The sequence below is a fragment of the Megalobrama amblycephala genome, linkage group LG3 (assembly GCF_018812025.1).
Source record: "Megalobrama amblycephala isolate DHTTF-2021 linkage group LG3, ASM1881202v1, whole genome shotgun sequence".
Lineage (NCBI taxonomy): Eukaryota > Metazoa > Chordata > Actinopteri > Cypriniformes > Xenocyprididae > Megalobrama > Megalobrama amblycephala.
Window position 1 is genome coordinate 57,087,011 of NC_063046.1, and position 13,695 is coordinate 57,100,705.

The 13,695-nt window shown below is 34.2% G+C and overlaps 1 protein-coding gene across 6 annotated transcripts in view; it reads left to right on the plus strand.

The window, feature by feature from the left end:
• Window positions 1-12,990, plus strand: part of LOC125265746 (phospholipid-transporting ATPase ABCA1) — a 222,834-nt gene extending 209,844 nt beyond the window's left edge. For all 6 annotated transcript variants that reach the window (XM_048186163.1, XM_048186162.1, XM_048186164.1 and 3 more), the window contains 4 exons: window positions 47-150; window positions 1,212-1,304; window positions 9,105-9,348; window positions 11,609-12,990. In XM_048186163.1, the coding sequence (XP_048042120.1) occupies window positions 47-150; window positions 1,212-1,304; window positions 9,105-9,348; window positions 11,609-11,707 (540 nt within the window). In that variant the 3' untranslated portion in view covers window positions 11,708-12,990. The remainder of the gene's footprint in view (window positions 1-46; window positions 151-1,211; window positions 1,305-9,104; window positions 9,349-11,608) is intronic.
• The last annotated feature ends 705 nt before the right edge of the window (window positions 12,991-13,695 follow it).

Genomic DNA, 13,695 nt, shown 5'->3' on the forward strand with positions numbered 1-13,695 from the left:
CTGTTTCACATACTACATTGTCCTGTGTTTGTGTGTGCTTGTGCAGGATGAGCCCACCACGGGTATGGACCCCAAGGCCCGCCGTTTTCTGTGGGACTGTATCCTCAGTATCATTAAGGAGGGTAGATCTGTTATTCTCACCTCACACAGGTAATTAGCTCACACCTTTACTCAGCTGTCTAAATGGGCCATTCCATAGACTTCTGTTGTTTTGCAGCTACTATAACTTACACTAACTGAAATCTTTCTGCATTTTTATATTTAAAAAAAAAAAAAAGTATAGCATTTTTACAAATGAGGATGTCATTTGTTAAAAAATGTCAAAAGGAAGTTTTTTTGCACAGATTTAGCTCACTTCTGGGTACAAATCAGTGTTGGGGAAGAACTAACTAAAAAGTAGTTAGCAAAGTAGTAGCAAAGCCCATAGTATACTTAGTTTTTTATTTTATTTTTATTTTATGTGTGTACCCTAGTGTATGCGTACAGTCGAATACATAGCTTTTTAAAGTATACTCCACTTGATAGCATGCGAGAACGGTTTTATTGCATACCTTCCAGCCAATCATAATTGAGTATTCAGATAGCTTTTAACTTCAAAGAAGCAACTCAGCGTTTCTTCGTTACAAGTTCTAAAGTGCCATTTTCGAATTAGTAACTGAGGCTTGGGCTCATCTGTTAAATTGTCAACTACTGTATATATAATACATACATGCAAATCACACATTATTTTACATAAATAACACAAAACAAAATAAAACCCTCTTCTGTGCATTTCACCTCTGCTCTTCATGTCTAATTTTCAGAGCGTGTTTGACTTCCATCTCATACATGAACCTTTATCATACCAATTACTAATACGTTTATATGTCACATCTTTCGCTAATCGATGCAATGTGTTGATTCCTGGCAAAAATGACAGTTTAGAGATTGAACTAATGTACGTTTGTCTCACAATTTGGCAGCAAATTAGTTTGTTTTTCTGACTCGGTCTCATTGGCTGGCTGTGCAGGTGAAAGGCTTTCATGTGCTTCATAATGAGTCTCATTTGAATGTTTTTGGAAGCGGATCCTGAGCTCTGAGGTTTCTGATGCTTTGAAGGTGTTTCTCAAGAGATTCATGCTGAGGAACGGCCAGAATTAGATGAAAACAGTCAGTGGAAACCTTTCCTAATGCTGCCATGTGTGCAAATAAATGGGTTTGTCTGCTTTCAGTATGGAGGAGTGTGAAGCGCTCTGCTCACGCATGGCCATCATGGTGAATGGACAGTTCAAATGCCTGGGCAGCATCCAGCACCTTAAGAGCAGGTGAGGGTGTGTGTGTGTGTGTGTGTGTGTGTGTGTGTGTGTGTGTCTGTCTGTCTGTCTGTCTGTCTGTCTGTCTTTCTTTCTTTCTTTCTTTCTTTCTTTCTTTCTTTCTTTCTTTCTTTCTTTCTTTCTTTCTTTCTTTCTTTCTTTCTTTCTTTCTTTCTTTCTTTCTTTCTTTCTTTCTTTCTTTCTTTCTTTCTTTCTTTCTTTCTTTCTTTCTTTCTTTCTTTCTTTCTTTCTTTCTTTCTTTCTTTCTTTCTTTCTTTCTTTCTTTCTTTCTTTCTTTCTTTCTTTCTTTCTTTCTTTCTTTCTTTCTTTCTTTCTTTCTTTCTTTCTTTCTTTCTTTCAGGTTGGCCAAAATTCAGAATTTAAGAAATTAAGGCTCCCTTTCAATTTTCAATTCATGAGTGTGAATTTGAATTGAATTGACAAATGGAATGTTGAATCAGAATTGTAAATGAAATGATGGAATTTACTGAATTGCAATTCAAATGAATCTTTTTTAATTAAGAAATTAATACTTTTATTTAAGCAAAGACATTAATTCAATTCACATTTATTTGTATCGTGCTTTTCACAATACATATAATTTCAAAGCAGCTTTACAGAAAATGCATGTCAACATTTCAATTTAGAGTAATCTGTTATCAGAGGTGACTGTGTCCAAATTATGTAATTTTAGAAATGTACATATACAAATCACGCAGTTAGCTTACAATGTATTAATTTAAGGCAGAAACAGTTAGCTCATTGAAGCATTATCTGAAGTCCTCGCAGAGGTTGGGGTCATATCTTCACAGGTGTTGAGGCATCTGAAGTCTACATAAGAGGCTGGATCCAAACTGGAGCTGATATACTCTCTAGTCACCTCAGGATGGGCATTCCGAGATAAAACAGACAAGCCAATGGAGAATAATTAGCGTAGCTGCTGTTCATAACATTAAGCAAAGATAGTCGTGCATTTGATATAATATATGATATAATATGATATAACTGGAGTGCAAGGATATGAGATGCATTATGTGAATGCTTGGCCAAAGAGATGCGTCTTTAATCTAGATTTAAACTGGGTGAGCGAGTCTGAGCCCCTAACATTATCAGGAAGGCTATTCCAGAGTTTAGGAGCCAAATGTGAAAATGCTCTCCCTCCTTTAGTGGAATTAGATATCCTAGGTACTACCCAGGTGTTTTACTGTCGAGGATGGAGTAACTGTACATCCTTCTAAATGCAAGTTGTATTCTAAGATTCTGTGTACAGGTTTTTGGTCCAATAAGTAATATCTCAGTCTTATCTAAATTTAATAGAAGGAAATTAGTAGTCATCCAATATTTTATATCTTTAACACACTCTGTCAACTTGGATTTCATGATGAAATGTATAACTGAGTATCATCGGCATAGCAGTGGAAACTAATTCCATGTTTTCTTATAATATTACCAAGTGGCAGCATATATATTGAAAATAGCAGAGGGCCTAGCACGGATCCTTGCAGTACTCCACAATTTAAACATTAAATTTATCAAAAGTGACAGTAAAGACATTTATAATGATACAAAACAATTTCAAATAAATTGTTCTTTTAATCTTTCCATTCATCAAAGAATCCTAAATAAAATGTATCACTGTTTCCACAAAAACATGAAGCAGCACAACAGCAAATCAGTATATTAGAATGATTTCTGGATCATGTGACACTGAAGACTTGACTAATGATGCTGTAAATTCAGCTTTGCATCACATAAATAAATTACCATTAAAAATATATTACAATAGAAAACAGTATTTTTGATCATAAAATGCAGCCTTGGTGAACATAAGAGACTTCTTTCAAAAACATTTAAAATTCTTATTGACCCCAAACATTTGAATGGCAGTGTATGCAGCACAGACTGTCCTGATAATATTAATGTTCATAATACATTTTCATAATTTAATAAATTAATAATTCAAAAGTTAAAATTCCAACATAATTCACTCACCCTCATGTCGTTCCAAAATAAATGTTAAACAGTTTTCTAGATGCACTTTCCTTGCAAATAAATTGAATGTGAACTGGAGCTTTTAAGCTTCTAAAAGGACACAAAAGCCCCACACATGTCATAAAAGTAGTCCATGTGAACAATTAACAATTTTGGTACTGCATTCACTCGTCCTTTGATGTCCAATGTAAAATCTGAGACTGAGTCTGTTTCAGGCTTTACATTTAATATGTGCCTGAATTTAGCTGCTCTCTCGCTCTCTTGGTTGTAATTAATGATTGTGGAGGTGTGGGCATTAATGAGTGAAGAGGCAATTAAGAACTGCTCCCTTGATCGACCTCCTCCCTCTCTCCCCTTTATCTTTTCTTTCCGTGCGTCTAATGGAGCAAAGCAGTAGGACAAGATCTACACCTCTCCATCAGCCAACGATTCTCACTCCGTCGGCAGCCGTTCTTCATTTAGTCCTTCCTCTGTTCTGTCTCTTCCCTTTTCTTCATCTCGTTGTCCTTCCTGCGGCGTGTTTCTGCTGCCATCTGTAGGACGCCGTCACTCACGCTGCGTTGGCGGGTCGCAGTGTTCACTTCTCTCTACACACTCAGCAGGAGAAACACTTAGCTTCATGTTGTCAAACACAAACACTTGAGTTGCACACATTGAATGTTTTCAGTGCATGATATGCTCATGTAAATAAATATAACTGGATGTATTTGACCTGAACAATATTTAGGAAATACATTTCTCTAAATATATTATTGCCAAGGCCCATTGCTAGTTAATGTTAGTTAATGCATTAACTAACATAAACTAATGGGACCTTATTGTAGAGTGTTACCATTTATATTTAATTGCAGAAATTGTTATGCATGTGTTATTTGCTATTTTTAAAAAGTGTACTTTTTATATCAGCCAAGATATCAGCATCAACCATCAAAAAATCCATATCGGTCTATCACAAGAATATTTGCTACATATATTTCCAAAAGCAATCTGTGTTGTTGGTGTCAGTGCTGCTGTCTGAGTGCTGATCTAAACTCTCATATTGTCTCCACTCTTCACATGATTGATACAGCAAAGCGAGGACAACTTTGTCTTTGTCTCTGCTGACATTTTAATGTTGATTCATCTTTATAGTGAATGTGCTGTAGGTTTTGTAAGTGGATGAGTTATGCTCGTCTTGCTCTCCCCATCCTCATTTTTTAAAAAACAAATACAGTGACAGTATGAAGAGAAGATGACAGAGCTGATTTTGAAAATCTGTTCCATTTCATTTAAAAAAAATATAAACTTGTTTTGATAGCAAGTCAGAATCTTATCTGATTGTTTGTCCAATGTTATTCAGTTACTCATATACTCATATAAGATCTTTTTAGTTTTCAAAAATCTTTCCAAGGCTGCATTTATGTGATCAGAAATACAATAAAAACAGTAATATTGTGAAATATCATTGCTGTTACATCTGGTTGCAGCAAGATGAAATAAAAGTACAGGATTTAATTGCAGCAGACTTCTCTTTATTAAACAAACAAAATACTCTGTAATCACTGTCTTGAACCATGGGAACAGAACAACCAATCATGATAAGACAAGAATGAACCAAGAACTGAACAAAGCACAGGATATATATATATATATATATATATATATATATATATATATATATATATATATATATATATATATATATATATATATATATAGATCACACTAATCAACGTAATGAGACACAGCTGACATAACTAACCAAACCAAGGAGACTAACCAGAAGTGTAAACATGGAACAAAGGAAATGGAAAACAGAGCAAAACCAACTCAAACTCATAAAAAGATCAAGACATAATCCTGACAATTGCACTGTTTATATTTGAATATATTTTAAAATGTAATTTATTCTTGTGTTGCAAAGAATTGTCAGCATTGTTACTCCAGTCTTCAGTGTCACGTGATCCTTCAGAAATCATTCCAATATGCTGATTTGCTGTTCAAGAAACATTTATTATTATTATCAATGTTGAAAACAGGTATGCTGCTTCAAATGTTTGTGGAAAACATGATACATTTTGAAATTGAAATCTTTTGTAACATTATTGTCACTTTTGATCAATTTAATGTGTCCTTGCTTAAATAAGAGTATTGATTTTTTCAAATCTTATTGTCCCCAAACTATTGAATGGTAGTGTAAATATAGTTTAAAGATAAGAAAGCTGATTTTGAGAATATTTTGATTAAAAAAAAAAAAAAAGACTTATAACAAACTTGTCACTTGAGGCAAAAAAAAAATAAAAATCTGATCAAAAAATTCACTTGAATGTTGATACAGAGACAGTAATGAATTATATCTTTTATTCATCAACATGGTAGATATATTAAACAGTTTTAAGAAATTTAACGTCAATATTTCAATGTATTTGATTTATTTCATATCAAGAATTCATATATTTGGAAGAGCCTTATTGAAGAATAACTATATATAGTTTATATATAGAATTTAAATTGTATTTATAAAAAAAAATAAAAAAAACATTTATTTATGTTTCATATTTTTAGTAATACAGATTCTCATACTCAAAATGCTATGATAAATGACTGTTTGTTTAATATTAAAATACATTAGCGTAATATATACCATACATGTGTCCTAAAAAAATCACTTTTTCACTATGTATAGTTTAAAGGGATAGTTCACCCAAAAATTAAATTTCTGTCATTAATTACTCACCCTCATGTTGTTCCAAACCCACAAGACCTTCATTCATCTAGCAGAATGACAGGGGAGAGGCAAATTTGTTGAATAAAGCTGTTATTTTTTGCACACAAAAGTATTCTCGTCGCTTCATAACATTAAAGTTGAAGTGCTGTAGTCACTTTGACTATTTTAACAATGTTTTTTACAACTTTTCTGGGCCTTGAATGTGGTAATTTCATTGCTTTCAGTAGAGGATTAAAAAAAACTCAGATTTCATCAAAAATATCTTAATTTGTGTTACGAAGATGAACGAAATTCTTAAGGGTGTGGAACTACATGAGGGTCAGTAATAAATGACAAATTTCATTTTTGGGTGAACTTAGTGTTGTGTAATGCTGATGTGCGCAATGACTAAATTGTGATATATTGATGTTCACGTCTAGTGAACTGCCAAATGAGCATTAAGGCATCTCACTAAAATGTCTAAAAACATCTCTTCACTGAGAAGTTCTCTTCACAGAGCTGAAAAGCTCCCATTCTAACACACACACACACACACCGGCCATTATCATTGTGTGCTTTTATTTTATTATTTTGAGAGCGAGTGGTTGCTCTGATAAAATCATATTGATGCTGAGTGTGTTCATAAACACAAACCCTAGAGTAAACATACGCACACACACACACCTCTACACCTTCATCAGCTCCAAAACAAACACAATTAAACAGCCGTCCAGTAAAAGCACCTGTAAGCCTGTCAGTCACCAATCAAATCGCTACATTACTAGAGTCACCGTGCTTAGTGAGTGAGTTTTTCATCCAATTCACACAGTGTTTGTCTGTGTGTGTATTGATCTCACACATTTGTGTCTTTGTTCTTTAACAAGAAGGATGAAAGCTCTAGAGTGCTTCTAATATACGCCAGTGATGATAAGAGCTGAGGAAGTTTTTATAAGACCAGCTACATTTTGCAACAATCTACTGCAATACACTTTACACAGACTATAAATCTGCATCTACTTTTCACAGATTCACTGTTTTGAAGGCTGAAATGTAGACGCTGTTTCTCTCTGCAAGTCTGCATGCATGACGCGCAAACCCATATGACTATTTCTTTCATGCTATTGAAAATACGAAATGTTGAAAAAAGCTGCCCTTTAAGTAACTGTGAACTGAAAAACTACAAATGTTGTTTATGCAAATTGTGCATTATTTTCTTAAATTATTCTGAAATTATGCATTCTGTGTCTTCTGAAGCCATTTATAGAAGTCAGTTTACACCACAAAAAAGTAATTGCGACTTTATTTCTCACAATTCTGAATTTTAATTTTGTAATTCTGAATTTTTACCAGAGTTGCAACTTTTTATCTCACAATTCTATATTTTATTTCTCGTAATTTTGAGTTAACATCTCGTAATTCTGACTTTTTTTTGCAGAACTGAGTTTATAACACAACTATGACTTTATTTCTTACAATATTGAGCCATCAGCTTGCAATTTTGCATTTTTTCTATTGTGAGATTATATCTCACAATTCTGAATTTCTGACTTATTTCTGAATTCATATCTTTTTTAAGGGAAGCCTAGTTTTGTGGATGAAAGGATCAACTCGCAGTTCTGAGAAAAAGTCAGAATTGCAAACTTAGAATTTTGTGAACAAATGTCAGAAGTGTGAGATGTTAACTCAGAAATCAGAAAATTAAAAGTCGGAATTGCTAGGGGGAATTCAGAGGAGGGAAAAAATCATAATTGCATAATTGCAAAATGTTAAAGGTGCCATCGAACGTTTTTTTTACATGTAATATAAGTCTAAGGTGTCCCCTGAATGTGTCTGTGAAGTTTCAGCTCAAAATACCCCATAGATTTTTTTTTATTAATTTTTTTAACTGCATATTTTGGGGCATCATTAAATATGAGCCGATTCATGCTGCGGCCCCTTTAAATTTGGCACTCCCCCGTCCACGGAGCTCACGCTTGCCTTAAACAGCATAAACAAAGTTCACACAGCTAATATAACACTCAAAATGGAACTTTACAAAGTGTTCATCATGCATGCTGCATGCATACATCAGATTATGTGAGTATTGTATTTATTTGGATGTTTACATTTGATTCCGAATGAATTTGAGGCTATGCTCCGTGGCTAACGGCTAATGCTTCACTGTTGGAGAGATTTATAAAGAATGAACTTGTGTTTATGAATTATACAGACTGCAAGTGTTTAAAAAATGAAAATAATGACAGTCTTGTCTCCGTGAATACAGTAAGAAACGATGGTAACTTTAACCACATTTAACAGTACATTAGCAACATGCTAACAAAACATTTAGAAAGACCATGTCAGTTATTATCGCTCCATCTGCCATTTTTCGCTGTTGTCCTTGCTTGCTTATCTAGTCTGATGATTCAGCTGTGCACAGATCCAGACGTTAATACTGCCTGCCCTTGTCTAATGCTTTGAACATGGGCTGGCATATTCAAATATTGGGGTCATACATATTAATGATCCCGACTGTTACGTAACAGTCGGTGTTATGTTGAGATTCGCCTGTTCTCCGGAGGTCTTTTAAACAAATGAGATTTATATAAGAAGGAGGAAACAATGGAGTTTGAGTCTCACTGTATGTCATTTCCATGTACTGAACTCTTGTTATTTAACTATGCCAAGATAAATTCAATTTTTAATTCTAGGGCACCTTTAACTTAGAATTCCAACAGTGAAAGTCATAATTGTGAGATATAAACTCGCAGTTCTGAGAAAAAAGTCCAAATTGTTATTACCACAAATATTACCACAACATTGGGAGCTATAAACTTAACATTATGATAAATAAATTCAGAGTTGTGTGTAATAAACAAAAAAAAAAGTCTGAATTGTGAGTTGTTTTCATTTGTTTGCAGAGTTCAAAACTGAACACATTGCATGCTTTACAGAAAGGAAAAGTAAAAATAGCCCTGCTTTTATCAGACCGTGTGCAGGCACATCCCAGGAACTTATTCTTCTTTGAAGTTTGTGGCCATTTTTTTGAACCTGCATGAAATGATCTGTGGTTACTGTTCTTTGATCTCTAACGAATCCATGTTGTGAATAAAGTTAATGCTTTAACTCCATGCACGTCTGTGTGTGTGTTGCAGGTTCGGGGAAGGTTACACACTGATCGTTCGCGTGTGTGCCGATCATGCCGACGTGTGCGTGGTGGAGTCGTTTGTGCGGGATACGTTTCCTGGCAGCACTTTGAAAGAGAAACATCACAACACACTGCAGTACCAGATACCGCAGGGAGAGGGAACCCTCGCGCACATCTTCAGCCAGCTCAACAAACACCAGCAGATGCTGCAGGTGGAAGATTACTCTGTGTCACAGACCACACTAGACCAGGTAAAACACTTACCTACCTGACATGTGAGGATTACATCTCTGATCCAAACACGAAAAAACTAAAGAAAAGAAAATACAGGCATGCATGTGTCATTCAACATTCATCTTTAGTAATATAAAGTAGCTGCAAGTAAGGATAGGAATTATATCATAATGATTCTGCTTTTGATAAATTCTGACTCCCTTTGTGAAAAACAAGTACACTTTAGCATACTTTTAAAGAGAACTTATTACAGAAAGAATATAATGAATGTAATATTTTCATACACTTAATTGCATGTTAATTGCAATTAAATGAAAATGTATTGCAATTTAAGAGTGCTTTATTGACCCACTTAGTATAGGACTCGAGTACATCTTTATATGTAATTCCATAATTACTTCTATTAGATATGATATATGGTTAAAGCGTACTGCCGAATGTACTGACAATCATTTTTGGTAAACTAAAATATATTTTAATGTCAATTCTTTTGAAACTTATGTGCAGTGTTAGGGAAAGTTTCTTTTAAAAGTAATGCATTACAATATTGCGTCACTCCCTAAAAAAGTAACTAATTGCATAAGTTACTTTGTATGAAAAGTAATGCGTTACATTACAGTAGTGTTACTTTTTCTCACCTGAGCTGGGCTTGCTTCATTGTTTTTTAATAACAACAAAAAAACGTTGTATATATTACCTTATTTTGAATAACACATTAACATTATAACATATATACAGTTAAAATTATAAACAGAAAAAATACATTACAAGTGCACATTCAGTATAATTAAGTGCACTTCTTTTTCACAGAGGTTTACTTGATGATTCCGATTATTTAAAGGCATTGTTCACCCAAAATGATCACTCTGGCATCAGTCCCACCAGGATTTAGCCATTTTATTATTATTATTATTAGTTTTATTTATTTTTTAGAACAAAATGACTGATTTTGTAGTAGTAATTTACAGATTTTTTTTTTTTTTTTTGCTATTATTTTATGGTGAAATGGCAAATTATTGTCATTTTGTTGATTTTGAAAAACTGTGGAGGAACTGCCTTACGTCATTCCAAACCTCTATAACTTTCTTTCTTCTGCACACAATAGAAGTCAAACCAAAATATATATGAATTTATAGAGTGTTTTTCCTGGGAAAATACTAAGCATGTGTGTATGTGACTGACACACTTGACATCTCTGTCCTGTGCCGTGTCTGAGTGCAACCCAGGCCTCCAGCTTCTCTTTTCAACTCCTTGATCTGCCGTCCTCAGACTCACCACACACTGTACAGTAAACACTCGTCGACTCCAGTAAATCATCCTGCCGTTGTGAAATCCTTCTCTTTACCTGAAATACTATCTGCAGTTTCTGCTCGTACTGTATGTATCTCGTAGAAGCAGCAAGTATATCCAGAAAAGACACTCTATGGATGGGACTGTTTGTGGACCGTTGAAGTACAGACTATCCATGAACATCATACTCATAAGCAGCTAAAATGAGTGCAATCTTTATAACTCTGATTATGATCCCTAACACTTCCTTCTCTATCCGAGCACATTTTATCTCTGGTTTTCTGAACTTATGAGAGGCATATGCAGCAGGTCTCTCACTGCCATCCGACGACTTCTGAGAAATAAATCTATTGCTGGGAACTGTGAGTCATAATGAACTGAAACTGAAGACGATGTCAGGAAGACCCAGTTAAAGCTGGCACTTGATGGGTTACTAGCAGGGTTTGAAATGAACTTTTTCACTCACCATGCAGTCAGTATGGCTACTAAATTGAGTTTGTGGAATTAAAAATTGTGCAATCAAATAAAATGAAACATTCTGTGACTTTCACTGCACAGAATTGATTTTGTTGTAGTGCATATGAAAGAAATGGAGCTATTATGTCAAACAGATCAAGTTTTTCTATTTTTATAGGGTAGAAATGTCACAGCAGAAAAAGGCAATTGTAGCAAAATAACTATAAAGCAGTGTTATTTTATTTTATTTTATTTCATTTTAGTTAGTTTTAGTTTTTATTTATTTCCAGTTAATAATTTTGGTAATTAAACTTACACTAGGCAACATTTCTAATTTTTTGTGTAGTTTGTCAACTTTTTTTTTTTTTTTTTCAGCTTTATTTCAATTTACAGGAATGTTTTTAATAGTTTTAGTTTACGATAATAACCCTACTATAAAGACACTGAGATCATGACATTTAAATTTGAATCTAAGCAGCAATTCATTTTTTGTTCTACATCATTTGAGACGTTTCTCTCCGTTTCTCTCAGGTTTTTGTGAGTTTCGCGCGGCAGCAACGTGATGAAGAGGACTGCGTGTTTGAGAACGACGTGGATCTGAATGATGAAATACAAACATCAACAACATGAATTAAACATCAATCAGCACAAACCAGCAGTTACTGGCACTTTATCATGTTTTTTTTTTTTTATTATTTATTTTAATCACGTAGGCCACCAAGATTTGATGATTTAGTTTAAAACGTCCAACCAGAAAAAGAGAGAAAACCTTTAGGAAAACCTCAGGGGTCGTTTTTTTATACAATATTTTTATCCAAAGAATTATCAATGAAATATCTGCTCAACTTCATATTTTTACTGAAAATATTTAAATGCTAAGAGATTATGTATTTAAAATTGCATCGTGTACTGTATCAATAAATCACATTGTATTTTTGGGGCGATTTGGGGTTTATATTTCCAGGGAGGAAGAACGGAGAGAAATTTCAGCTTTATTATCAATTTATTTTCTAGTTGTCAGTTGTACTTATTGAAAGACCACATGCATTGATTTTTGCTTTTTGAATCTCAGGATAAAATGTCATGCACTTTAAAGCAGCGTTTCGTAACCTTTTCTGTCTTATGCACTTGTACTACCACGTCAATAAGGCTCAAGTATATTTATTTTATACTGTAAGTCATATTTTCTGTTTTATAGGTTTGTTGGTAACACTTTACAATAAGATTCCATTAGTTAATGCATTAAGCAACACATTTGCGGAAGAATAGCACTTTAGTTTAGGGTCCAGTTCTCACTGTTAACTAGTTGCTTATTAGCATGCATATTACTAGGATATTGGCCATTTATTAGTACTTTATTAGTACACAAATTAATGCCTTATTCTGCATGACCATATTCTACATCCCTTAAACCTACCAATACCTAAACTTTTCGTTGTTAGTTCATGTTAGCTCAGGTCCATTAAATAATATTAACAGATACAACTTTTCATTTTAATGTTGTAATTAACATTACCTGAGATGAATAAATTCTTTAGAAGTAATTCTCATTGCGAGTTCAATTTAACTACCAAATGGAACCTTATTGTAAAGTGTTATCAGTTTATACCAGCAGAAATCTAAATCAGTTTTGTCCATTAAGGGTACATGTACCTGTGGTTCGGAATGACTGCTTTAGACTGTTGGATGCGTCTATAGGAAGCTATTCAGTAGGACAGAGAGGGATGTGATATATGCAACATGAAATGCAATGAGAACATTTTTACCTCAAACACACACAAAAGATTTCCACTCTTAATCCTGCCATTTATTCTGCATTTGTATGCACTCCCATGATCCTGTGAGTCTGTTGCTCAGATATTTGTTCTGCTTATTGCTTTATGCACAGACACACATTAAACATTTGCACACTCTGCCGAGCCTCCGAGTTTCATTTCACAAATCCAACCTTTCCTACTGCAGTCACTAACTTCATCTGTTTCTCTCCATTTCTCACTTAAGATCTTGAACATCATTTTATTGAAGTTCTACAGTATTACAACTTCCAACTAGGAGCAGCATTTTTCAATTCCTGTAATGCAGTACCTTTTTACTCCATAAATTAAAAATGCATATGCTTGTGGTGTAGGCCATCAAGAGGAAGAGACTTTGTGAAGCCACTCACACAGGCCTATAATCGCACAAAGGAGGGTTGTAGCTCCTGTAAGCTGATGTTTGGACGGCGGCCAGGGTTGCATTTAACTTACCCATTAGTGAGAACAAATTCCATTGTATGTAAAAGTGCTCGACTAGAAGAGAGTTATAGAATTGCATGGGATGGGATGTGAATAATATGAAATGAGAGCGAATACTATATTTGAATCCTTTTTTTGTGAGTGAAAAGTCTCTCGGGGGAATGCAATACAATTAAAATTTGCCAGGGGGATGCAAATGTTTTGCAAGCGAATGCGAAAGCATTAAAATATTCTTTTTTTTCTCTTCCATCTCATAATTTTCCATCACCATGTCCCCTTAAGGGCTCCGTACAGGTGAGTTTAATGTACATTGCTAAAAATTCTTTCATTAGAATTAATTAGAAGAGAATCCCAGAAAAGTGCATGCTTTTTGTAAATGCCCTC